This window comes from Cherax quadricarinatus, chromosome 69 (assembly GCF_038502225.1).
Source record: "Cherax quadricarinatus isolate ZL_2023a chromosome 69, ASM3850222v1, whole genome shotgun sequence".
NCBI classification, from domain to species: Eukaryota; Metazoa; Arthropoda; class Malacostraca; order Decapoda; family Parastacidae; genus Cherax; species Cherax quadricarinatus.
Genome location: NC_091360.1, coordinates 23,147,206 through 23,173,918, shown reverse-complemented (window position 1 = coordinate 23,173,918; position 26,713 = coordinate 23,147,206). Strand labels below are relative to the sequence as shown.

General features: G+C 54.2%; 1 protein-coding gene across 1 annotated transcript in view; it reads right to left on the bottom strand.

Annotated features, from left to right (window-relative positions):
• The window catches only part of LOC128701885 (putative adhesion G protein-coupled receptor E4P), a 245,023-nt gene that overhangs the window by 74,635 nt on the left and 143,675 nt on the right, over positions 1–26,713 (bottom strand). The window contains exon 10 of the mRNA XM_070099874.1: positions 6,831–6,949. Within this exon, the coding sequence (XP_069955975.1) occupies positions 6,831–6,949 (119 nt within the window). The remainder of the gene's footprint in view (positions 1–6,830; positions 6,950–26,713) is intronic.

Here is a 26,713-nt window from a genome sequence, read left to right as displayed (position 1 = left end):
TGGACAGCCGTGACAATGTCAAGAATGCCGGATGTCTGGTCTAGCAGACGGTGGCAGTAGTCACAGTGTCGAGGGAGCCGAATGCCAGGCCTAGCGGCCGGTGGACAGCCGTCACTGTCAAGAAAGCCGGATATGTGGCCTTGCAGCCGGTGGACAGTAATCACAGTGTCGAGGGAGCCGGATGGCTGGCCTAGCAGCCGGTTAACAGCAGTAACAGTCTCCAGGGAGCCAGATGGCTGACCTAGCAGCCGGTGGACAGTACAGTGTCCAGGGAGCCGGATGGCTGGCCTAGCGGCCGGTGGTCAGCAGTCACAGTGTCCAGGGAGCCGGATGGCTGGCCTAGCGGCCGGTGGTCAGCAGTCACAGTGTCCAGGGAGCCGGATGACTGGCCTAGCGGCCGGTGGACAGCAGTTCCAGTGTCCAGGGAGCCGGATGGCTGGCCTAGCAGCCGGTGGTCAGCAGTCCCAGTGTCCAGGGAGCCGGATGGCTGGCCTAGCAGCCGGTTAACAGCAGTTACAGTCTCCAGGGAGCCGGATGGCTGGCCTAGCAGCCGGTTAACAGCAGTTACAGTCTCCAGGGAGCCGGATGGCTGACCTAGCAGCCGGTGGACAGCAGTCACAGTGTCCATGGAGCCGGATGGCTGGCCTAGCAGCCGGTGGACAGCAGTCACAGTGTCCAGGGAGCCGGATGGCTGGCCTAGCAGCCGGTGGACAGCAGTCACAGTGTCCAGGGAGCCGGATGGCTGACCTAGCAGCTGGTGGACAGCAGTCACAGTGTCCAGGGAGCCAGATGGCTGGCCTAGCGGCCGGTGGTCAGCAGTCACAGTGTCCTGGGAGCCGGATGGCTGGCCTAGCAGCCGGTGGCCAGCAGTCACAGTGTCCAGTGAGCCGGATGGCAGGCCTAGCAGCCGGTGGACAGCAGTCACAGTGTCCAGGGAACCCGTGACTTTCCTAACAGCCAGTAGACTGCAGTGACCTTATCCAGGGAACCGGATGGCTGGCCTCTCGGCCGGTGGACACCCGCCACAGCGTCCAGGGAAGCGGATGGCTCAACTAGCAGCCGGTGCATAGCAGTCACAGTGTCCAGGGAGCCGGATGGCTGGCCTAGCATAAGGTGGACAGCACTCACAATTTCAAGGGAGCCAGATGGCTCGCCTAGCGGCCGGAGGACAGTAGTCAGAGTCCAGAGAGCCGGATGGCTGGCCAAGCAGCTGGTGGTCAGCAGTCACAATGTTTAGGGGGCCAGATGTCTGGCCTAACAGCCCGTAGACAGCAGTCACAGAGTCCAGGAAGCAGGATGGCTGGCCTAGCGGCCGCTGGTCAGCAGTCACAGTGTCCAGGTAGCCGTATGGCTTTCCTAGGAGCCGGTAGACAAGATAAGATAAGATAAGATAAGATTTCGTTCGGATTTTTAACCCCGGAGGGTTAGCCACCCAGGATAACCCAAGAAAGTCAGTGCGTCATCGAGGACTGTCTAACTTATTTCCATTGTGGTCCTTAATCTTGTCCCCCAGGATGCGACCCACACCAGTCGACTAACACCCAGGTACCTATTTGCTGCTAGGTGAACAGGACGATAGGTGTAAGGAAACGTGTCGAAATGTTTCCACCCGCCGGGAATCGAACCCGGGCCCTCCGTGTGTGAAGCGGGAGCTTTAGCCACCAGGCCACCGGGCCACAGACAGCAGTCACATTATCCAGGGAGCCGGATGGCAGGCCCAGGGGACGGAGGACAGCAGACACAGTGTCCAGGGAGCCGGATAGCTGGCATAGCGGCCGCTGGAAAGCAGTCACAGTGTCCAGGGAGCCAGATGGCTGGTCTAACGGCCGGAGGACAGCAGTTACAGTGTCCACGGAGCCAGATGTCTGGCCTAGCGACTGGTGGACAGCAGTCACAGTGTCCAGGAATCCAGATGGCTGGCCTAGCAGCCGGTGGACAACAGTCACAGTGTCCAGTGAGCCAGATGACTAACCTAGCGGCCGGTGGACAGCAGTCACTGTGTCCAGGGAGCCAGATAGCTGGCCTAGCAGCCGGTGTACAGCAGTCCCAGTGTCCAGAGAGCCGGATGACTGACCTAGTGACCGGTGGACAGCCGTGACAATGTCAAGAATGCCGGATGTCTGGTCTAGCAGACGGTGGCAGTAGTCACAGTGTCGAGGGAGCCGAATGCCAGGCCTAGCGGCCGGTGGACAGCCGTCACTGTCAAGAAAGCCGGATATGTGGCCTTGCAGCCGGTGGACAGTAATCACAGTGTCGAGGGAGCCGGATGGCTGGCCTAGCAGCCGGTTAACAGCAGTAACAGTCTCCAGGGAGCCAGATGGCTGACCTAGCAGCCGGTGGACAGTACAGTGTCCAGGGAGCCGGATGGCTGGCCTAGCGGCCGGTGGTCAGCAGTCACAGTGTCCAGGGAGCCGGATGGCTGGCCTAGCGGCCGGTGGTCAGCAGTCACAGTGTCCAGGGAGCCGGATGACTGGCCTAGCGGCCGGTGGACAGCAGTCCCAGTGTCCAGGGAGCCGGATGGCTGGCCTAGCAGCCGGTGGTCAGCAGTCCCAGTGTCCAGGGAGCCGGATGGCTGGCCTAGCAGCCGGTTAACAGCAGTTACAGTCTCCAGGGAGCCGGATGGCTGACCTAGCAGCCGGTGGACAGCAGTCACAGTGTCCATGGAGCCGGATGGCTGGCCTAGCAGCCGGTGGACAGCAGTCACAGTGTCCAGGGAGCCGGATGGCTGGCCTAGCAGCCGGTGGACAGCAGTCACAGTGTCCAGGGAGCCGGATGGCTGACCTAGCAGCTGGTGGACAGCAGTCACAGTGTCCAGGGAGCCGGATGACTGGCCTAGCAGCCGGTGGGCAGCAGTCACAGTGTCCAGGGAGCCGGATGGCTGGCCTAGCAGCCGGTGGGCAGCAGTCACAGTGTCTAAGGAGCCGGATGGCTGGCCTAGCGGCCGGTGGGCAGCAGTCATAGTGTCCAGGGAGCCGGATGGCTGGCCTAGCAGCCTGTGGTCAGCAGTCTCATTGTCTAGGGAGCCGGATGGCTGGCCTAGCAGCCGGTGGACAGCAGTCACAGTGTCCAGGGAGCCGGATGGCTGGCCTAGCAGCCGGTGGACAGCAGTCACAGTGTCCAGGGAGCCGGATGGCTGGCCTAGCAGCCGGTGGACAGCAGTCACAGTGTCTAGGGAGCCGGATGGCTGGCCTAGCAGCCGGTGGACAGCAGTCACAGTGTCCAGGGAGCCGGATGGCTGGCCTTGGCCTCAATAATCCTCAAGTATCATTTGTCCGTTATCAGTATTTTTCGTTAATTTTATAATGAGGTGTAGCCAGTTATCTCAGCAGGCTTCCCAAGGTAGGCTTCCCAAGATAGGCTCCACAAGGTAGGCTTCCCAAGGTAGGCTCCCCAAAATAGGCTTCCCAAGGTAGGCTTCCCAAGGTAGGCTTCCCAAGATAGGCTCCACAAGGTAGGCTTCCCAAGGTAGGCTCCCCAAAATAGGCTTCACAAGGTAGGCTTCCCAAGGTAGGCTCCACAAGGTAGGCTTCTCAAGGTAGGCTCCCCAAGGTAGGCTCCACAAGGTAGGCTCCCCAAGGTAGGCTCCACAAGGTAGGCTCCCCAAGGTAGGCTCCCCAAGGTAGGCTCCACAAGGTAGGCTCCCCAAGGTAGGCTCCACAAGGTAGGCTCCCCATGGTAGGCTCCCCAAGGTAGGCTCCACAAGGTAGGCTCTACAAGGTAGGCTTCCCAAGGTAGGCTCCCCAAGGTAGGCTACACAAGGTAGGCTCCACAAGTTAGGCTCCACAAGGTAGGCTCCCCAAGGTAGGCTCCACAAGGTAGGCTTCCCAAGGTAGGCTCCCCAAGGTAGGCTTCCCAAGGTAGGCTTCCCAAGGTAGGCTCCACAAGGTAGGCTCCCCAAGGTAGGCTCCCCAAGGTAGGCTCCACAAGGTAGGCTCCCCAAGGTAGGCTCCCCAAGGTAGGCTCCCCAAGGTAGGCTCCACAAGGTAGGCTTCCCAAGGTAGGCTCCCAAAGGTAGGCTCCACAAGGTAGGCTCCACAAGGTAGGCTCCACAAGGTAGGCTCCCAAAGGTAGGCTCCACAATGTAGGCTTCCCAAGGTAGGCTCCCCAAGGTAGGCTTCCCAAGGTAGGCTTCCCAAGGTAGGCTTCCCAAGGTAGGCTCCACAAGGTAGGCTCCCCAAGGTAGGCTCCCCATGGTAGGTTCCACAAGGTAGGCTCCCCAAGGTAGGCTCCACAAGGTAGGCTCCCCAAGGTAGGCTCCCCAAGGTAGGCTCCACAAGGTAGGCTCCACAAGGTAGGCTCTCAAGGTAGGCTCCCCAAGGTAGGCTCCACAAGGTAGGCTCCCCAAGGTTGGCTCCAAAAGGTAGGCTCCCCAAGGTAGGCTCCACAAGGTAGGCTCCCAAGGTAGGCTCCCCAGGCAGGCTCCACAAGGTGGGCTCCACAAGGTAGGCTCCACAAGGTAGGCTCCCCAAGGTAGGCTCCACAAGGTAGGCTCCCAAGGTAGGCTCTACAGGTAGGCTCCACAAGGTGGGCTCCACAAGGTAGGCTCCACAAGGTAGGTTTCACAAGGTAGGCTCCACAAGGTGGGCTCCACAAGGTAGGTTCCGCAAGGTGGGCTCCACAAGATAGGCTCCACAAGGTGGGCTCCACAAGGTAGGCTCCACAAGGTGGGTTCCACAAGGTAGGCTCCACAAGGTGGGCTCCACAAGGTAGGTTCCACAAGGTAGGTTCCACAGGGTAGGCTCCACAAGGTAGGCTCCCCAAGGTAGGCTCCACAAGGTAGGCTCCACAAGGTGGGCTCCACAAGGTAGGCTCCACAAGGTGGGCTCCACAAGGTAGGCTCCATAAGGTGGGCTCTACAAGGTAGGTTCCACAAGGTAGGTTTCACAGGGCAGGCTCCACAAGGTAGGCTCCACAAGGTAGGCTCCACAAGGTAGGCTCCACAAGGTAGGCTCCACAAGGTAGGCTCCACATGGTAGGCTCCCCAAGGTAAGCTCCCAAAGGTTGGCTGCACAAGGTAGGCTCCACATGGTAGGCTCCGTAAGACAGGCTCCACAAGGTAGGCTCCGCAAGGTAGGCTCCACAAGACAGTCGCCACAAGGCAGGCTCCGGAAGATAATCTCCACAAGGTAGGCTCCGCAAGGTAGGCTCCGCACGGTAGGCTCCACAAAACAGGTGCCGCAAGATAGGCTCCATAATGCAGGCTCCACAATGCAGGCTCTACAATGCAGGTTACACAAGGTAGGCTCCACAAGGTAGGCTCCACAAGGTAGGCTCCACAAAGCAGGCTCTACAAGGTAGGATTCCACAATGCAGGCTCCACATTCCAGGCTGCACAATGCAGGCTCCACAAGGCAGGCTCCATAAGGTAGGCTCCGCAAGGTAGGCTCCACAATGCAGGCTCCACAATGCGGGCTCCACAATGCAGGCTCCTCAAGGCATGCTCCGCAAGGCAGGCTCCACAAGGCAGGCTCTACAAGGCATTCTCCACAAGGTAGGATTCCACAATGCAAGCTCCACATTCCAGGCTGCACAATGCAGGCTCCACAAGGCAGGCTCCACGAAGCAGGCTCCGCAAATCACCCTCTACGAGAAAAGCTCTACAAGGTAGGCTCCGCAAAGCAGGCTCCACGAGAAAGGCTCCACAAGGGTCGCATCCTGGAGACAAAATGCTGTGCATAACCAGGAGCTTTCTAGATAGTATGTCCTTGATGTCAGCTGTTGTCTGTGTAAGTCGTATAATGTACTTGCTGAAATAAAGATTATTATTATTATTATTATTATTATTATTATTATTATTATTATTATTATTATTATTATTTTTGTTGTTGTTGTTGTTGTTGTTGTTGTTGTTGTTGTTGTTGTTGTTGTTGTTATTATAGAAACAGTTAATCACCAACGATACCTCGGTAAGTAACTGCTGTGCTTGCAGTGTTAAAATCTATGTTATCTGAGTGTGTGATGGCAGGTTCTTGGATAAATTAATAATCTGATTAATAATTCGACTAATTGGCAGTGAATCGCAGTGGAATAACTGTTCAAGACGGCTGTGAAGCCGATGTAAAGAAGCCGTCTAGTGTTGTAAGATAAATGATAACGTAACCTTAGAGGAAGATGACAGTTGTGGCAATCAGTTAAAGTTACCTTCCCTTAAAGTGTACCTGATTACTACTTGTATCTGATTGTTATAGTGTACTGATATGCTAAGGTGTTGCCCAGGTGTTGCTAAAGTGTTGCTCAGGTGTTGCTAAGGTGTTGCCCAGGTGTTGCAAGTGTTCTTCATCAACAGGTCGGTGTTATACCTTCAACATAACACCGGGGAATCTTGGTACAGATAATATCTTCTGAATCTCACTTGCTAAATATCTGGCCTGACCTACTGCCACTAGTGGACCCCCGCCCACATGTGACAACCTATCTAACTGCTGCGTCTCTCAACATCTACTACTCCATTCGCATTTAACAGGCCTAGCCTTCATAGTGCATTTTCACCTATAACGATGACTGCAACTCAAAATTCAATTACATTTTGCTCTGTACACTAGGATATTATATCTTATATTCAGTCTTCTAAGGCCAACATAATCAACACAGAAATTAACTTATTCATGGTGATAATTAAGACATGTGAAATAATTGAGTATGTTTGTTACTGAAATGTTTCAACAAATATCCGACTGTTGCACATGTGTCTTAATCAAGTTATTCATATATATATTCTGTACCTTACATAGGAACCAATCTTACTCTGTTTAACACAGATGTTGAAATATTCATATATTATTTAACACTGACAAATACCTGCTCTGACTGTACTAAGTGCTTGTACTCACGCCTGGTATGTACCGTAGCCTCTTGTTCGCGTAGCCACGAGCGCTGCTGACACGAACACAAGAGGGAACCCGTAGCCAACCATCATGAAGTATTTCATTTTGTTAAACGACGTGAAAACCTGAGATGACAATATGGATTATTATTGTAATAATGACCTGAGATAATATGGATATTGTCAAAGATTGTATATCACAGCGCCCTCGCTGGAACAATACCCTGACTGTAATGTACATCACAGCGCCCTCGCTGGAACAATACCCTGACTGTAATGTACATCATAGTGCCCTCGCTGGAACAATACCCTGACTGGAATGTACATCACAGCGCCCTCGCTGGAACAATACCCTGACTGGAATGTACATCACAGCGCCCTCGCTGGAACAATACCCTGACTGGAATGTACATCACAGCGCCCTCGCTGGAACAATACCCTGACTGTAATGTACATCACAGCGCCCTCGCTGGAACAATACCCTGACTGGAATGTACATCATAGTGCCCTCGCTGGAACAATACCCTGACTGTAATGTACATAGTGCCCTCGCTGGAACAATACCCTGACTGGAATGTACATCACAGCGCCCTCGCTGGAACAATACCCTGACTGTAATGTACATCACAGCGCCCTCGCTGGAACAATACTCTGACTGGAATGTACATCACAGCACCCTCGCTGGAACAATACACTGACTGGAATGTACATCACAGCGCCCTCGCTGGAACAATACCCTGACTGGAATGTACATCACAGCGCCCTCGCTGGAACAATACCCTGACTGGAATGTACATCACAGCGCCCTCGCTGGAACAATACCCTGACTGGAATGTACATCACAGCGCCCTCGCTGGAACAATACCCTGACTGTAATGTACATCACAGCGCCCTCGCTGGAACAATACCCTGACTGGAATGTACATCATAGTGCCCTCGCTGGAACAATACCCTGACTGTAATGTACATAGTGCCCTCGCTGGAACAATACCCTGACTGGAATGTACATCACAGCGCCCTCGCTGGAACAATACCCTGACTGTAATGTACATCACAGCGCCCTCGCTGGAACAATACTCTGACTGGAATGTACATCACAGCACCCTCGCTGGAACAATACACTGACTGGAATGTACATCACAGCGCCCTCGCTGGAACAATACCCTGACTGGAATGTACATCACAGCGCCCTCGCTGGAACAATACCCTGACTGGAATGTACATCACAGCGCCCTCGCTGGAACAATACCCTGACTGGAACAATACACAAATAACCCGCACACAAGAGAGAGGAGCTTACGACGATGTTTCGGTCCGACTCAGACCATCGTCGAGAGCTTCTCTCTTCTATAAACAATTATGTACCAACAACATATTGTTAGTTGTGAGTGAGGTGGAGAGGCTGGTGGTGGTGGTGGTCACCTTATTACAAGTTAGTGCCTAAGACAAGCAGCGTGAGTGAGACAATATTTGCTAACGTGGGATGACTTGTTAACCTAACTTGAGATTCTTTCAGAAAGAAAACTTTTTGCTGATACGATTTTTTCAGCATCTTGGAGTTTCTCAAGTTCCTGGATGCTGAGACAGTGGTACATAATTATAGGAGGGAAGGGAGGTGGTGACTAGCAGGTCAAGTGCTGCTAGGGTAGGTCAAGTGCTGCTAGGGTAGGTCAAGTGCTGCTAGGGTAGGTCAAGTGCTGCTAGGGTAGGTCAAGTTCTGCTAGGGCAGGTCAAGTGCTGCTAGGGCAGGTCAAGTTGGTGCTAGGGCAGGTCAAGTGCTGCTAGGGCAGGTCAAGTTGGTGCTAGGGCAGGTCAAGTGCTGCTAGGGCAGGTCAAGTTGGTGCTAGGGCAGGTCAAGTGCTGCTAGGGTAGGTCAAGTTGGTGCTAGGTCAGGTCAAGTGCTGCTAGGGCAGGTCAAGTTGGTGCTAGGGCAGGTCAAGTGCTGCTAGGGCAGGTCAAGTTGGTGCTAGGGCAGGTCAAGTGCTGCTAGGGTAGGTCAAGTTGGTGCTAGGTCAGGTCAAGTGCTGCTAGGGCAGGTCAAGTTGGTGCTAGGGTAGGTCAAGTGCTGCTAGGGTAGGTCAAGTGCTGCTAGGGTAGGTCAAGTTCTGCTAGGGCAGGTCAAGTTGGTGCTAGGGCAGGTCAAGTGCTGCTAGGGCAGGTCAAGTTGGTGCTAGGGCAGGTCAAGTGCTGCTAGGGCAGGTCAAGTTGGTGCTAGGGCAGGTCAAGTGCTGCTAGGGCAGGTCAATTTCTGCTAGGACAGGTGAAGTGCTGCTAGGACAGGTGAAGTATTGCTAGCGTAGGTCAATGCCGCTTGGACAGGTCAAGTGCTGCTTGGGGAGGTCAAGTCCTGCTAGGGCAGATCAGGTTCTGGTAGGGCAGGTCAAGTGCTGCTAGGACAGGTCAAGTTGGTGCTAGGTCAGGTCAAGTGCTGCTAGGGCAGGTCAAGTTGGTGCTAGGGCAGGTCAAGTGCTGCTAGGGTAGGTCAAGTTGGTGCTAGGTCAGGTCAAGTGCTGCTGGGGCAGGTCAAGTTGGTGCTAGGGCAGGTCAAGTGCTGCTAGGGCAGGTCAAGTAGGTGCTAGGGCAGGTCAAGTGCTGCTAGGGTAGGTCAAGTTGGTGCTAGGGCAGGTCAAGTGCTGCTAGGGCAGGTCAAGTTGGTGCTAGGGCAGGTCAAGTGCTGCTAGGGTAGGTCAAGTTGGTGCTAGGGCAGGTCAAGTGCTGCTAGGGCAGGTCAAGTTGGTGCTAGGGCAGGTCAAGTGCTGCTAGGGTAGGTCAAGTTGGTGCTAGGGCAGGTAAAGTGCTGCTAGGGTAGGTCAAGTTGGTGCTAGGGCAGGTCAAGTGCTGCTAGGGCAGGTCAAGTTCTGCTAAGGCAGGTCAAGTTCTGCTAGAGCAGGTCAAGTGGTGCTAGGATAGATCAAGTACTGCTAGAGCAGGTCAAGTGCTGCTAGGGCAGGTCAAGCGTTGTTAGGGTATGTCAAGTGCTGCTGGGGCAGGTCAAGTGCTGCAACGACAGGTCAAGTGCTGCTAGGGCTGGTCAAGTGCTGCTAGGGCAGGTCAATTGCTGCTAAGGCAGGTCAAGTGCTGCTAGGGCAGGTCAAGTTCTGCTAGGACAGGTTAAGTGTTGCTAGGGCAGGTCAAGTGCTCCTAGGGAAGGTCAAGTGCTGCTAGGGCAGGTCAAGTTGGTGCTAGGGCAGGTCAAGTGCTGCTAAGGCAGGTCAAGTTGGTGCTAGGGCAGGTCAAGTGCTGCTAGGGTAGGTCAAGTTGGTGCTAGGTCAGGTCAAGTGCTGCTAGGGCAGGTCAAGTTGGTGCTAGGGCAGGTCAAGTGCTGCTAGGGCAGGTCAAGTAGGTGCTAGGGCAGGTCAAGTGCTGCTAGGGTAGGTCAAGTTGGTGCTAGGGCAGGTCAAGTGCTGCTAGGGCAGGTAAAGTTGGTGCTAGGGCAGGTCAAGTGCTGCTAGGGTAGGTCAAGTTGGTGCTAGGGCAGGTCAAGTGCTGCTAGGGCAGGTCAAGTTGGTGCTAGGGCAGGTCAAGTGCTGCTAGGGTAGGTCAAGTTGGTGCTAGGGCAGGTCAAGTGCTGCTAGGGTAGGTCAAGTTGGTGCTAGGGCAGGTCAAGTGCTGCTAGGGCAGGTCAAGTTCTGCTAAGGCAGGTCAAGTTCTGCTAGAGCAGGTCAAGTGGTGCTAGGATAGATCAAGTACTGCTAGAGCAGGTCAAGTGCTGCTAGGGCAGGTCAAGCGTTGTTAGGGTATGTCAAGTGCTGCTGGGGCAGGTCAAGTGCTGCAACGACAGGTCAAGTGCTGCTAGGGCTGGTCAAGTGCTGCTAGGGCAGGTCAATTGCTGCTAAGGCAGGTCAAGTGCTGCTAGGGCAGGTCAAGTTCTGCTAGGACAGGTTAAGTGTTGCTAGGGCAGGTCAAGTGCTCCTAGGGAAGGTCAAGTGCTGCTAGGGCAGGTCAAGTGCTGCTAGGGCAGGTCAAGTGCTGCTAGGACAGGTCAAGTGCTGCTAGGATAGGTCAAGTGCTGCTAGGACAGGTCAAGTGCTGCTAGGGCAGGTGAAGTGTTGCTAGCGTAGGTCAATGCCGCTTGGACAGGTCAAGTGCTGCTTGGGCAGGTCAAGTCCTGCTAGGGCAGATCAAATGCTGCTAGGGCAGGTCAAGTGCTGCTAGGATAGGTCAAGTGCTGCTAGAAAAGGTCAAGTGCTGCTAGGGCAGGTCAATTTCTGCTAGGACAGGTGAAGTGCTGCTAGGACAGGTGAAGTATTGCTAGCGTAGGTCAATGCCGCTTGGACAGGTCAAGTGCTGCTTGGGCAGGTCAAGTCCTGCTAGGGCAGATCAGGTTCTGGTAGGGCAGGTCAAGTGCTGCTAGGACAGGTCAAGTGCCGTAAGGGTAGGTCAAGTGCTGCTAGGACAGGTCAAGTGCTGCTAGGGCAGATCAGGTTCTGGTAGGGCAGGTCAAGTGCTGCTAGGGCAGGTCAAGTTCTGCTAATACAGGTCAAGTGCTGCTAGGACAGGTCAAGTGGTGATAGGGCAGGTCAAGTGCTGCTAGGACAGGTCAAGTGTTGCTAGGATAGGTCAAGTGCTGCTAGAACAGGTCAAGTGCTGCTAGGGCAGGTCAATTTCTGCTAGGACAGGTGAAGTGCTGCTAGGACAGGTGAAGTGTTGCTAGCGTAGGTCAATGCCGCTTGGACAGGTCAAGTGCTGCTTGGGCAGGTCAAGTCCTGCTAGGGCAGATCAAGTGCTGCTAGGGCAGGTCAAGTGCTGCTAGGACAGGGCAAGTTCTGCTACGACAGGTCAAGTGCTGCTAGGACAGGTCAAGTGCTGTTAGGGTAGGTCAAGTGCTGCTAGGACAGGTCAAGTGCTGCTAGGGCAGATCAGGTTCTGATAGGGCAGGTCAAGTGCTGCTAGGGCAGGTCAAGTTCTGCTAATACAGGTCAAGTGCTGCTAGGACAGGTTAAGTGTTGCTAGGGCAGGTCAAGTGCTGCTAGGGCAGGTCAAGTGCTGCTAGGGCAGATCAAGTGCTGATAGGGCAGGTCAAGTGCTGCTAGGACAGATCAAGTTCTGTAGGACAGGTCAAGTGCTGCTATGACAGGTCAAGTTCTGCTAGGGTAGGTCAAGTGCTGCTAGGACAGATCAAGTGCTGCTAGGGCAGGTCAAGTGCTGCTAGAGCAGGTCAAGTGCTGCTAGGGCAGGTCAAGTGCTGCTAGGACAGGTCAAGTGCTGCTAAGGGTGGTCAAGTGCTGCTAGGGAAGGTCAGGTGCTGCTAGGGCTGGTCAAGTGCTGCTAGGACAGGTCAAGTGCTCCTAGGGCAGGTCAAGTATTGCTAGGACGGGTCAAGTGCTGCTAAGGGTGGTCAAGTGCTGCTAGGGGTGGTCAAGTGCTGCTAGGGCTTGTCAAGTGCTGGTAGGACAGGTCAAGTGCTGCTAGGGGTGGTCAAGTGCTGCTAGAGCAGGTCAAGTACTACTAGGGCAGGTCAAGTGCTGCTAGGGGTGGTGAAGTGCTGCTAGGGCAGGTCAAGTGCTGCTAGGGCAGGTCAAGTGCTGCTAGGACAAGTAAATTGCTGCTAGGGGTGTTCAAGTGGTGCTAGGACAGATCAAGTGCTGCTAGGACAGTTCAAGTGCTGCTAGGGTAGGTCAAGTGCTGCTAGGACAGGTCAAGTGCTGCTTGGGCAGGTCAAGTCCTGCAAGGACAGATCAAGTCCTGCTAGGACAGGTCAAGTGCTGCTAGGACAGGTCAAGTGATGCTACCGTAGGTCAATGCTGCTAGGACAGGTCAAGTGCTGCTTGGGCAGGTCAAGTCCTGCTAGGACAGGTCTAGTCCTGCTAGGACAGGTCAAGTCCTGCTAGGACAGGTCAAGTGCAGCTAGGGCAGATCAAGTGCTGCTAGGACAGGTCAAGTGCTGCTAGGGTAGGTAAAGTGCTGCTATGGCATGTCAAGTGCTGCTAGGACAGGTCAAGTGCTGCTAAGGGTGGTCAAGTGCTGCTAGGGGTGGGCAAGTGCTTCTAGGGCTGGTGGTCAAGTACTACTAGGGCAGGTCAAGTGCTGCTAGGGAAGGTCAAGTGCTGCTAGGGCGGGTCAAGTGCTGCTAGGACAGGTCAATTGCTGCTAGGGGTGGTCAAGTGCTGCTAGGACAGATCAAGTGCTGCTAGGTCAGGTCAAGTGCTGATAGGACAGGTCAAGTGCTGCTAGGGCAGGCCAAGTGCTGCTAATGCAGGTCAAGTGCTGCTAGAGAAGGTCAAGTGCTGCTAGAGCAGGTCAAGTTCTGCTAGGACAGGTTAAGTTCTGCTATGTCAGGTCAAGTGCTGCTAGGAAGGGTCAAGTGCTGCTAGGGCAGGTCAAGTGCTGCTAGGGCAGGTCAAGTGCTGCTAGGGCAGGTCAATTGCTGCTAGGGCAGATCAAGTGCTGCTAGGGCATGTCAAGTTCTGCTAGGGTAGGTCAAGTGCTGCTAGGACAGATCAAGTGCTGCTAGGGCAGGTCAAGTGCTGCTAGGACAGGTCAAGTGCTGCTAGGGGTGGTCAAGTGCTGCTAGGGCAGGTCAATTGCTGCTAGGGCAGATCAAGTGCTGCTAGGGGTGGTCAAGTGCTGCTAGAGCAGGTCAAGTACTACTAGGGCAGGTCAAGTGCTGCTAGAGGTGGTGAAGTGCTGCTAGGGCAGGTCAAGTGCTGCTAGGGCAGGTCAAGTGCTGCTAGGACAAGTAAATTGCTGCTAGGGGTGGTCAAGTGCTGCTAGGACAGATCAAGTGCTGCTAGAACAGGTAAAGTGCTGCTAGGGTAGGTCAAGTGCTGCTAGGACAGGTCAAGTGCTGCTTGGGCAGGTCAAGTCCTGCTAGGACAGGTCAAGTCCTGCTAGGACAGGTCAAGTGCTGATAGGACAGGTCATGTGCTGCTACCGTAGGTCAATGCTGCTTGGGCAGGTCAAGTCCTGCTAGGACAGGTCTAGTCCTGCTATGGCAGGTCAAGTGCTGCTAGGACAGGTCAAGTGCTGCTAAGGGTGGTCAAGTGCTGCTAGGGGTGGTCAAGTGCTGCTAGAGCAGGTCAAGTACTACTAGAGCAGGTCAAGTGCTGCTAGGGGTGGTGAAGTGCTGCTAGGGCAGGTCAAGTGCTGCTAGGGCAGGTCAAGTGCTGCTAGGACAAGTAAATTGCTGCTAGGGGTGGTCAAGTGGTGCTAGGACAGATCAAGTGCTGCTAGGACAGGTCAAGTGCTGCTAGGGTAGGTCAAGTGCTGCTAGGACAGGTCAAGTGCTGCTTGGGCAGGTCAAGTCCTGCTAGGACAGGTCAAGTGCTGCTAGGACAGGTCAAGTGCTGCTACCGTAGGTCAATGCTGCTTGGACAGGTCAAGTGCTGCTTGGGCAGGTCAAGTCCTGCTAGGACAGGTCTAGTCCTGCTAGGACAGGTTAAGTCCTGCTAGGACAGGTCAAGTGCTGCTAGGATAGGTCAAGTGCTGCTACCGTAGGTCAATGCTGCTTGGACAGGTCAAGTGCTGCTAGGGCAGGTCAAGTGCTGCTAGGACAGGTCAAGTGCTTCTAGGGTAGGTAAAGTGCTGCTATGGCAGGTCAAGTGCTGCTAGGACAGGTAAAGTGCTGCTAAGGGTGGTCAAGTGCTGCTAGGGGTGGGCAAGTGCTGCTAGGGCTGGTCAAGTGCTGGAAGGACAGGTCAAGTGCTGGTAGGACAGGTCAAGTGCTGCTAGGACAGGTCAAGTGCTGCAAGGGCAGGTACGTGCTACTAAGGCAGGTCAAGTGCTGCTAGGGCAGGTCAAGTTCTGCTAGGACAGGTTAAGTGTTGCTAGGACAGGTCAAGTGTTGCTAGGGCAGGTCAAGTGCTGCTAGAGCAGGTCAAGTGCTGATAGGGCAGGTCAAGTGCTGCTAGGACAGATTAAGTTCTGTAGGACAGGTCAAGTGCTGCTTGGGCTGGTCAAGTGCTGCTTGGGAAGGTCAAGTGCTGCTAGGGCAGGTCAAGTGCTGCTAGGACAGGTCAAGTGCTGCTAAGGGTGGTCAAGTGCTGCTAGGGAAGGTCAAGTGTTGCTAGGGCTGGTCAAGTGCTGCTAGGACAAGTCAAGTGCTGCTAGGGTAGGTCAAGTGCTCCTAGGGCAGGTCAAGTGCTGCTAGGACAGGTCAAGTGCTGCTAAGGGTGGTCAAGTGCTGCTAGGACAGGTCAATTGCTGCTAGGGATGGTCAAGTGCTGCTAGGTCAGATCAAGTGTTGCTAGGTCAGGTCAAGTGCTGATAGGACAGGTCAAGTGCTGCTAGGGCAGGCCAAGTGCTGCTAATGCAGGTCAAGTGCTGCTAGAGCAGGTCAAGTTCTGCTAGGACAGGTTAAGTTCTGCTATGGCAGGTCAAGTGCTGCTAGGACAGGTCAAGTGCTGCTAGGGCAGGTCTAGTGCTGCTAGGGCAGGTCAAGTGCTGCTAGGGCATGTCAAGTTCTGCTAGGGTAGGTCAAGTGCTGCTAGGACAGATCAAGTGCTGCTAGGGCAGGTCAAGTGCTGCTAGGACAGGTCAAGTGCTGCTAGGACAGGTCAATTGCTGCTAGTAATGGTCAAGTGCTGCTAGGTCAGATCAAGTGCTGCTAGGTCAGGTCAAGTGCTGCTAATGCAGGTCAAGTGCTGCTAGAGCAGGTCAAGTTCTGCTAGGACAGGTTAAGTTCTGCTATGGCAGGTCAAGTGCTGCTAGGACAGGTCAAGTGCTGCTAGGGCAGGTCTAGTGCTGCTAGGGCAGGTCAAGTGCTGCTAGGGCATGTCAAGTACTGCTAGGGTAGGTCAAGTGCTGCTAGGACAGATCAAGTGCTGCTAGGGCAGGTCAAGTGCTGCTAGGAAAGGTCAAGTGCTGCCAGGGGTAGTCAAGTGCTGCTAGGGCAGGTCAATTGCTGCTTGGGCAGATCAAGTGCTGCTAGGAGTGGTCAAGCGCTGCTAGGGCAGATCAAGTGCTGCTAGGGCTGGTCAGGTGCTGCAAGGACAGGTCAAGTGCTGCTAGTGGTGGTCAAGTGCTGCTTGGGCTGTTCAAGTGCTGCTAGAACACGTCAAGTGCTACTAGGGGTGGTCAAGTGCTGCTAGGGCAGGTCAAGTTCTGCTAGGACAGGTTAAGTGCTGCTAGCGCAGGTCAAGTGCTGCTAGGACAGGTCAAGTGCTGCTAGGGCAGGTCAAGTGCTGTTAGGGCAGGTCAAGTGCTGCTAGGGCAGGTCAAGTGCTGCTAGGGAAGGTCAAGTTCTGCTAGGGAAGGTCAAGTTCTGCTAGGGTAGGTCAAGTGCTGCTAGGACAGATCAAGTGCTGCTAGGGCAGATCAAGTGCTGCTAGGGCAGGTCAACTTCTGCTAGGGTAGGTCAAGTGCTGCTAGGACAGATCAAGTGCTGCTAGGGCAAGTCAAGTGCTGCTAGGACAGGTCAAGTGCTGCTAGGGTAGATCAAGTGCTGCTAGGGTAGGTCAAGTGCTGCTAGGGCAGGTCAAGTACTGCTAGGACAGGTCAAGTGCTGCTAAGGGTGGTCAAGTGCTGTTAGGGGTGGTCAAGTGCTGCTAGAGCAGGTCAAGTGCTGCTAGGGCAGGTCAAGTGCTGCTAGGACAAGTAAATTGCTGCTAGGGGTGGTCAAGTGCTTCTAGGACAGATCAAGTGCTGCTAGGACAGGTCAAGTGCTGCTAGGGTAGGTCAAGTGCTGCTAGGACAGGTCAAGTGCTGCTTGGGCAGGTCAAGTCCTGCTAGGACAGGTCAAGTCCTGCTAGGACAGGTCAAGTGCTGCTAGGCAGGTCAAGTGCTGCTACCTTAGGTCAATGCTGCTTGGACAGGTCAAGTGCTGCTTGGGCAGGTCAAGTCCTGCTAGGACAGGTCAAGTTCTGCTAGGACAGGTCAAGTCCTGCTAGGACAGGTCAAGTGCTGCTAGGGCAGGTCAAGTGCTGCTAGGACAGGTCAAGTGCTGCTATGGTAGGTAAAGTGCTGCTAGGGCAGGTCAAGTGCTGCTAGGACAGGTCAAGTGCTGCTAAGGGTGGTCAAGTGCTGCTAGGGGTGGGCAAGTGCTGCTAGGGCTGGTCAAGTGCTGGTAGGACAGGTCAAGTGCTGGTAGGACAGGTCAAGTGCTGCTAGGACAGGTCAAGTGCTGCAAGGACAGGTAAGTGCTACTAAGGCAGGTCAAGTGCTGCTAGGGCAGGTCAAGTTCTGGTAGGACAGGTTAAGTGTTGCTAGGGCAGGTCAAGTGCTGCTAGGGCAGGTCAAGTGCTGCTAGGACAGATCAAGTTCTGTAGGACAGGTCAAGTGCTGCTAGGGCAGGTCAAGTGCTGCTAGGGCAGGTCAAGTGCTGCTAGGACAGGTCAAGTGCTGCTAAGGGTGGTCAAGTGCTGCTAGGGAAGGTCAAGTGCTGCTAGGGCTGGTCAAGTGCTGCTAGGACAAGTCAAGTGCTGCTATGGTAGGTCAAGTGCTCCTAGTGCAGGTCAAGTGCTGCTAGGACAGGTCAAGTGCTGCTAAGGGTGGTCAAGTGCTGCTAGGGCAGGTCAAGTGCTGCTAGGGCTGGTCAAGTGCTGCTAGGATAGGTCAAGTGCTGCTAGGGGTGGTCAAGTGCTGCTAGAGCAGGTCAAGTACTACTAGGGCAGGTCAAGTGCTGCTAGGGAAGGTCAAGTGCTGCTAGGACTGGTCAAGTGCTGCTATGGGTGGTCAAGTGCTGCTAGGGTAGGTCAAGTGCTGCTAGGGCGGGTCAAGTGCTTCTAGGACAGGTCAATTGCTGCTAGAGGTGGTCAAGTGCAGCTAGGACAGATCAAGTGCTGCTAGGTCAGGTCAAGTGCTGATAGGACAGGTCAAGTGCTGCTAGGGCAGGCCAACTGCTGCTAATGCAGGTCAAGTGCTGCTAGAGCAGGTCAAGTTCTGCTAGGACAGGTTAAGTTCTGCTATGGCAGGTCAAGTGCAGCTAGGACAGGTCAAGTGCTGCTAGGGCAGGTTAAGTTCTGCTATGGCAGGTCAAGTGCTGCTAGGACAGGTCAAGTGCTGCTAGTGCAGGTCTAGAGCTGCTAGGGCAGGTCAAGTGCTGCTAGGGCAGGTCAATTGCTGCTAGGGCAGATCAAGTGCTGCTAGGGCATGTCAAGTTCTGCTAGGGTAGGTCAAGTGCTGCTAGGGCAGGTCAAGTGCTGCTAGGACGGGTCAAGTGCTGCTAGGGGTGGTCAAGTGCTGCTAGGGCAGGTCAATTGCTGCTAGGGCAGATCAAGTGCTTCTAGGGCAGGTCAAGTTCTGCTAGGGTAGGTCAAGTGCTGCGAGGACAGATCAAGTGCTGCTAGGAGTGGTCAAGTGCTGCTAGGGCAGGTCAAGTGCTGCAAGGGCAGGTAAGTGCTACTAAGGCAGGTCAAGTTCTGCTAGGGTAGGTCAAGTGCTGCTAGGACAGATCAAGTGCTGCTAGGGTAGATCAAGTGCTGATTGGGCAGGTCAAGTGCTGCTAGGACAGGTCAAGTGCTGCTACGAGTGGTCAAGTGCTGCTAGGGCAGGTCAAGTGCTGCAAGGGCAGGTAAGTGCTACTAAGGCAGGTCAAGTGCTGCTAGGGCAGGTCAACTTCTGCTAGGACAGGTTAAGTGTTGCTAGGGCAGGTCAAGTGTTGCTAGGGCAGGTCAAGTGCTGCTTGGGCTGGTCAAGTGCTGCTAGGGAAGGTCAAGTGCTGCTAGGGCAGGTCAAGTGCTGCTAGGACAGGTCAAGTGCTGCTAAGGGTGGTCAAGTGCTGCTAGGGAAGGTCAAGTGTTGCTAGGGATGGTCAAGTGCTGCTAGGACAAGTCAAGTGCTGCTAGGGTAGGTCAAGTGCTCCTAGGGCAGGTCAAGTGCTGCTAGGACAGGTCAAGTGCTGCTAAGGGTGGTCAAGTGCTGCTAGGACAGGTCAATTGCTGCTAGGGATGGTCAAGTGCTGCTTGGACAGATCAAGTGCTGCTAGGTCAGGTCAAGTGCTGATAGGACAGGTCAAGTGCTGCTAGGGCAGGCCAAGTGCTGCTAATGCAGGTCAAGTGCTACTAGAGCAGGTCAGGTTCTGCTGGGACAGGTTAAGTTCTGCTCTGGCAGGTCAAGTGCTGCTAGGACAGGTCAAGTGCTGCTAGGGCAGGTCTAGTGCTGCTAGGGCAGGTCAAGTGCTGCTAGGGCATGTCAAGATCTGCTAGGGTAGGTCAAATGCTGCTAGGACAGATCAAGTGCTGCTAGGGCAGGTCAAGTGCTGCTAGGAGAGGTCAAGTGCTGCTAGGGGTGGTCAAGTGCTGCTAGGGCAGGTCAATTGCTGCTAGGGCAGATCAAGTGCTGCTAGGAGTGGTCAAGTGCTGCTAGGGCAGATCAAGTGCTGCTAGGGCTGGTCAGGTGCTGCTAGGACAGGTCAAGTGCTGCTAGTGGTGGTCAAGTGCTGCTTGGGCTGTTCATGTGCTGCTAGAACAGGTCAAGTGCTACTAGGGGTGGTCAAGTGCTGCTAGGGCAGGTTAAGTTCTGCTAGGACAGGTTAAGTGCTGCTAGCGCAGGTCAAGTGCTGCTAGGACAGGTCAAGTGCTGCTAGGGCAGGTCAAGTGCTGTTAGGGCAGGTAAAGTGCTGCTAGGGCAGGTCAAGTGCTGCTAGGGAAGGTCAAGTTCTGCTAGGGTAGGTCAAGTGCTGCTAGGACAGATCAGGTGCTGCTAGGGCAGATCAAGTGCTGCTAGGGCAGGTCAACTTCTGCTAGGGTAGGTCAAGTGCTGCTAGGACAGATCAAGTGCTGCTAGGGCAAGTCAAGTGCTGCTAGGACAGGTCAAGTGCTGCTAGGGTAGATCAAGTGCTGCTAGGGTAGGTCAAGTGCTGCTAGGGCAGGTCAAGTACTGCTAGGACAGGTCAAGTGCTGCTAAGGGTGGTCAAGTGCTGCTAGGGGTGGTCAAGTGGTGCTATAGCAGGTCAAGTACTACTAGGGCAGGTCAAGTGCTGCTAGGGGTGGTGAAGTGCTGCTAGGGCAGGTCAAGTGCTGCTAGGGCAGGTCAAGTGCTGCTAGGACAAGTAAATTGCTGCTAGGGGTGGTCAAGTGCTGCTAGGACAGATCAAGTGCTGCTAGGACAGGTCAAGTGCTGCTTGGGCAGGTCAAGTCCTGCTAGGACAGGTCAAGTCCTGCTAGGACAGGTCAAGTGCTGCTATTCAGGTCAAGTGCTGCTACCTTAGGTCAATGCTGCTTGGACAGGTCAAGTGCTGCTTGGGCAGGTCAAGTCCTGCTAGGACAGGTCAAGTCCTGCTAGGACAGGTCAAGTCCTGCTAGGACAGGTCAAGTGCTGCTAGGACAGGTCAGGTGCTGCTAAGGGTGGTCAAGTGCTGCTAGGGGTGGGCAAGTGCTGCTAGGGCTGGTCAAGTGCTGGTAGGACAGGTCAAGTGCTGGTAGGACAGGTCAAGTGCTGCTAGGACAGGTCAAGTGCTGCAAGGGCAGGTAAGTGCTACTAAGGCAGGTCAAGTGCTGCTAAGGGTGGTCAAGTGCTGCTAGGGGTGGGCAAGTGCTGCTAGGGCAGGTCAAGTTCTGGTAGGACAGGTTAAGTGTTGCTAGGGCAGGTCAAGTGCTTCTAGGACAGGTCAAGTGCTGCTAGGACAGATCAAGTTCTGTAGGACAGGTCAAGTGCTGCTAGGGCAGGTCAAGTGCTGCTAGGGCAGGTCAAGTGCTGCTAGGACAGGTCAAGTGCTGCTAAGGGTGGTCAAGTGCTGCTAGGGAAGGTCAAGTGCTGCTAGGGCTGGTCAATTGCTGCTAGGACAAGTCAAGTGCTGCTATGGTAGGTCAAGTGCTCCTAGGGCAGGTCAAGTGCTGCTAGGACAGGTCAAGTGCTGCTAAGGGTGGTCAAGTGCTGCTAGGGCAGGTCAACTGCTGCTAGGGCTTGTCAAGTGCTGCTAGGATAGGTCAAGTGCTGCTAGGGGTGGTCAAGTGCTGCTAGAGCAGGTCAAGTACTACTAGGGCAGGTCAAGTGCTGCTAGGGAAGGTCAAGTGCTGCTAGGACTGGTCAAGTGCTGCTATGGGTGGTCAAGTGCTGCTAGGGTAGGTCAAGTGCTGCTAGGGCGGGTCAAGTGCTTCTAGGACAGGTCAATTGCTGCTAGAGGTGGTCAAGTGCTGCTAGGACAGATCAAGTGCTGCTAGGTCAGGTCAAGTGCTGATAGGACAGGTCAAGTGCTGCTAGGGCAGGTCAACTGCTGCTAATGCAGGTCAAGTGCTGCTAGAGCAGGTCAAGTTCTGCTAGGACAGGTTAAGTTCTGCTATGGCAGGTCAAGTGCTGCTAGGACAGGTCAAGTGCTGCTAGGGCAGGTTAAGTTCTGCTATGGCAGGTCAAGTGCTGCTAGGACAGGTCAAGTGCTGCTAGGGCAGGTCTAGACCTGCTAGGGCAGGTCAAGTGCTGCTAGGGCAGGTCAATTGCTGCTAGGGCAGATCAAGTGCTGCTAGGGCATGTCAAGTGATGGTAGGGCAGATCAAGTGCTGCTAGGGCTGGTCAGGTGCTGCTAGGACAGGTTAAGTGCTGCTACGGGTGGTCAAGTGCTGTTTGGGCAGGTCAAGTTCTGCTAGGACAGGTCAAGGTCAAGTGCTGCTAGGGGTGGTCAAGTGCTGCTAGGGCAGGTCAAGTTCTGCTAGGACAGGTTACGTGCTGCTAGGGCAGGTCAAGTGCTGCTAGGGCAGGTCAAGTGCTGCTAGGGCAGGTCAAGTTCTGTTAGGGTAGGTCAAGTGCTGCTAGGACAGATCAAGTGCTGCTAGGGCAGATCAAGTGCTGCTAGGGCAGGTCAAGTTCTGCTAGGGTAGGTCAAGTGCTGCTAGGACAGATCAAGTGCTGCTAGGGCAAGTCAAGTACTGCTAGGACAGGTCAAGTGCTGCTAGGGTAGATCAAGTGCTGCTAGGGCAGGTCAAGTGCTGCTAGGACAGGTCAAGTGCTGCTAGGGGTGGTCAAGTGCTGCTAGGGCAGGTCAAGTGCTGCTAGTTGTGGTCAAGTGCTGCTAGGACAGGGCAAGTGCTGCTAGGGGTGGTCAAATGCTGCTAGGGCAGGTCAAATACTACTAGGGCAGATCAAGTGCTGCTACGGCAGATCAAGTGCTGCTAGGACAGATTAAATGCTGCTAGGGGTGGTCAAGTGCTGCTAGGGTAGGTCAAGTTTTGCTAGGGCAGGTCAAGTGCTGCTAGGACAGGTCAAGTGCTGCTAGGGGTGGTCAAGTGCTGCTAGGGCAGGTCAAGTGATGCTAGAACAGGTCAATTGCTGCTAGGGGTGGTCAACTGCTGCTAGGACAGATCAAGTGCTGCTAGGTCAGGTCAAGTGCTGCTAGGACAGGTTAAGTGCTTCTAGGGCAGGCCAAGTGCTGCTAAGGCAGGTCAAGTGCTGCTAGAGCAGGTCAAGTGCTGCTAGAGCAGGTCAAGTGCTGCTAGAGCAGGTCAAGTGCTGCTAGAGCAAGTCAAGTTCTGCTAGGACAGGTTAAGTGCTGCTAGGGTAGGTCAAGTGCTGCTAGGACAGGTCAAGTGCTTCTAGGGCTGGTCAAGTGCTGCTAGGGCAAGTCAAGTGCTGCTAGTGCAGGTCAATTGCTGCTAAGGCAGATCAAGTGCTGCTAGGGCAGGTCAAGTTCTGCTAGGGTAGGTCAAGTGCTGCTAGGACAGATCAAGTGCTGCTAGGGCAGGTCAAGTGCTGCTAGGACAGGTCAAGTGCTGCTTGGGGTGGTCAAGTGCTGCTAGGGCAGGTCATTTGCTGCTAGGGCAGATCAAGTGCTGCTAGGGCAGGTCAAGTTCTGCTAGGGTAGGTCAAGTGCTGCTAGGACAGATCAAGTGCTGCTAGGGTAGATCAAGTGCTGCTAGGGCAGGTCAAGTGCTGCTAGGACAGGCCAAGTGCTGCTAGGGGTGGTCAAGTGCTGCTAGGGCAGGTCGAGTGCTGCTAGGGGTGGTCAAGTGCTGCTAGAACAGGTCAAGTGCTGCTAGGGGTGGTCAAGTGCTGCTAGGGCTGGTCAAGTGCTGCTAGGACAGGTCAAGTGCTGCTAGGGCAGGTCAATTTCTGCTAGGGTAGGTCAAGTGCTGCTAGGACAGATCAAGTGCTGCTAGGGTAGATCAAGTGCTGCTAGGGCAGGTCAAGTGCTGCTAGGACAGGCCAAGTGCTGCTAGGGGTGGTCAAGTGCTGCTAGGGCAGGTCGAGTGCTGCTATAGGTGGTCAAGTGCTGCTAGAACAGGTCAAGTGCTGCTAGGGGTGGTCAAGTGCTGCTAGGGCTGGTCAAGTGCTGCTAGGACAGGTCAAGTGCTGCTAGGGGTGGTCAAGTGCTTCTAGGGCAGGTCAATTACTACTAGGGCAGGTCAAGTGCTGCTAGGACATGTCAAGTGCTGCTTGGGGTGGTCAAGTGCTGCTAGGGCAGGTCAATTGCTGCTAGGGCAGATCAAGTGCTGCTAGGGCAGGTCAAGTTCTGCTAGGGTAGGTCAAGTGCTGCTAGGACAGATCAAGTGCTGCTAGGGTAGATCAAGTGCTGCTAGGGCAGGTCAATTGCTGCTAGGTCAGATCAAGTGCTGCTAGGGCATGTGAAGTGCTGCTAGGGCAGATCAAGTGCTGCTAGGGCTGGTCAGGTGCTGCTAGGACAGGTCAAGTGCTGCTAGGGGTGGTCAAGTGCTGTTTGGGCAGGTCAAGTTCTGCTAGGACAGGTCAAGGTCAAGTGCTGCTAGGGCAGGTCAAGTTCTGCTAGGACAGGTTACGTGCTGCTAGGTCAGGTCAAGTGCTGCTAGGACAGGTCAAGTGCTGCTAGGGCAGGTCAAGTGCTGCTAGGGCAGGTCAAGTTCTGTTAGGGTAGGTCAAGTGCTGCTAGGACAGATCAAGTGCTGCTAGGGCAGATCAAGTGCTGCTAGGGCAGGTCAAGTTCTGCTAGGGTAGGTCAAGTGCTGCTAGGACAGATCAAGTGCTACTAGGGCAAGTCAAGTGCTGCTAGGACAGGTCAAGTGCTGCTAGGGTAGATCAAGTGCTGCTAGGGCAGGTCAAGTGCTGCTAGGACAGGTCAAGTGCTGCTAGGGGTGGTCAAGTGCTGCTAGGGCAGGTCAAGTGCTGCTAGTTGTGGTCAAGTGCTGCTAGGACAGGTCAAGTGCTGCTAGGGGTGGTCAAATGCTGCTATTGCAGGTCAAATACTACTAGGTCAGATCAAGTGCTGCTACGGCAGATCAAGTGCTGCTAGGACAGATTAAATGCTGCTAGGGGTGGTCAAGTGCTGCTAGGGTAGGTCAAGTTTTGCTAGGGCAGGTCAAGTGCTGCTAGGACAGGTCAAGTGCTGCTAGGGGTGGTCAAGTGCTGCTAGGGCAGGTCAAGTGATGCTAGAACAGGTCAATTGCTGCTAGGGGTGGTCAACTGCTGCTAGGACAGATCAAGTGCTGCTAGGTCAGGTCAAGTGCTGCTAGGACAGGATAAGTGCTGCTAGGGCAGGCCAAGTGCTGCTAAGGCAGGTCAAGTGCTGCTAGAGCAGGTCAAGTGCTGCTAGAGCAGGTCAAGTGCTACTAGAGCAGGTCAAGTGCTGCTAGAGCAGGTCAAGTTCTGCTAGGACAGGTTAAGTGCTGCTAGGGTAGGTCAAGTGCTGCTAGGACAGGTCAAGTGCTTCTAGGGCTGGTCAAGTGCTGCTAGGGCAAGTCAAGTGCTGCTAGTGCAGGTCAATTGCTGCTAAAGCAGATCAAGTGCTGCTAGGGCAGGTCGAGTTCTGCTAGGGTAGGTCAAGTGCTGCTAGGACAGATCAAGTGCTGCTAGGGCAGGTCAAGTGCTGCTAGGACAGGTCAAGTGCTGCTTGGGGTGGTCAAGTGCTGCTAGGGCAGGTCATTTGCTGCTAGGGCAGATCAAGTGCTGCTAGGGCAGGTCAAGTTCTGCTAGGGTAGGTCAAGTGCTGCTAGGACAGATCAAGTGCTGCTAGGGTAGATCAAGTGCTGCTAGGGCAGGTCAAGTGCTGCTAGGACAGGCCAAGTGCTGCTAGGGGTGGTCAAGTGCTGCTAGGGCAGGTCGAGTGCTGCTAGGGGTGGTCAAGTGCTGCTAGAACAGGTCAAGTGCTGCTAGGGGTGGTCAAGTGCTGCTAGGGCTGGTCAAGTGCTGCTAGGACAGGTCAAGTGCTGCTAGGGCAGGTCAAGTTCTGCTAGGGTAGGTCAAGTGCTGCTAGGACAGATCAAGTGCTGCTAGGGTAGATCAAGTGCTGCTAGGGCAGGTCAAGTGCTGCTAGGACAGGCCAAGTGCTGCTAGGGGTGGTCAAGTGCTGCTAGGGCAGGTCGAGTGCTGCTAGGGGTGGTCAAGTGCTGCTAGAACAGGTCAAGTGCTGCTAGGGGTGGTCAAGTGCTGCTAGGGCTGGTCAAGTGCTGCTAGGGCAGGTCAAGTGCTGCTAGGGGTGGTCAAGTGCTTCTAGGGCAGGTCAATTACTACTAGGGCAGGTCAAGTGCTGCTAGGACATGTCAAGTGCTGCTTGGGGTGGTCAAGTGCTGCTAGGGCAGGTCAATTGCTGCTAGGGCAGATCAAGTGCTGCTAGGGCAGGTCAAGTTCTGCTATGGTAGGTCAAGTGCTGCTAGGACAGATCAAGTGCTGCTAGGGTAGATCAAGTGCTGCTAGGGCAGGTCAAGTGCTGCTAGGACAGGTCAAGTGCTGCTAGGCGTGGTCAAGTGCTGCTAGGGCAGGTCGAGTGCTGCTAGGGGTGGTCAAGTGCTGCTAGGACAGGTCAAGTGCTGCTAGGGGTGGTCAAGTGCTGCTAGGGCTGGTCAAATGCTGCTAGGACAGGTCAAGTGCTGCTAGGGGTGGTCAAGTGCTTCTAGGGCAGGTCAAGTACAACTAGGGCAGGTCAAGTGCTGCTACTGCAGATCAAGTGCTGCTAGGACAGATTAAGTGCTGCTAGGGGTGGTCAAGAGCTGCTAGGGTAGGTCAAGTGCTGCTAGGGCAGGTCAAGTGCTGCTAGGACAGGTCAAGTGCTGCTAGGGGTGGTCAAGTGCTGCTAGGGCAGGTCAAGTACTACTAGAGCAGGTCAAGTGCTGCTACTGCAGATCAAGTGCTGCTAGGACAGATTAAGTGCTGCTAGGGGTGGTGAAGTGCTGCTAGGGTAGGTCAAGTGCTGCTAGGGCAGGTCAAGTGGTGCTAGGACAGGTCAAGTGCTGCTAGGGCAGGCCAAGTGCTGCTAGGGCAGGTCAAGTGCTGCTAGGACAGATGAAGTGCCCTATGAGGGCATATAGAGCGACATCAGCAAGTTTGCCGATGACACCAAAATAGGCCGTCGAATTAATTCTGACGAGGACATTAGAGCACTCCAGGAAGATTTGAATAGACTGATGCAGTGGTCGGAGAGGTGGCAGATGCAGTTTAATATTGACAAATGTAAAATTCTAAATGTTGGACAGGAAAATAACCATGCCACATATAAACTAAATAATGTAGATCTTAATATTACGGATTACGAAAAAGATTTAGGAGTTCAGGTTAGTAGTAATCTGAAACCAAGACAACAGCGCATTAGTGTTCGTAATAAAGCTAACAGAATTCTTGGCTTCATATCTAGAAGTATAAATAATAGAAGTCCTCAGGTTGTTCTTCAACTCTATATATCCTTTGTTAGGCCTCATTTAGACTATGCTGCTCAGTTCTGGTCACTGTATTACAGAATGGATATAAATGCTCTGGAAAACGTACAATGGAGGATGACAAAGATGATCCCATGTATCAGAAATCTTCCCTATGAGGATAGACTGAAGCCCTGAATCTGCACTCTCTCGAAAGGCGTAGAATTAGGGGGGATATGATTGAGGTGTATAAATGGAAAACAGGAATAAAGAAGGGGATGCAAATAACGTGCTGAAAATATCTAGCATATACAGGACTCGCGGCAGTGGTTTTAAGTTGAAAAAATTCAGATTCAGGAAGGATATAGTACTGGTTTGGTAATAGAGTTGTGAATGAGTGGAACAAACTCCCGAGTACAGTTACACGTTGTGTAGTTTTAAAAATAGGTTAGATAAACACATGAGTGGGTGTGGGTGGGTGTGA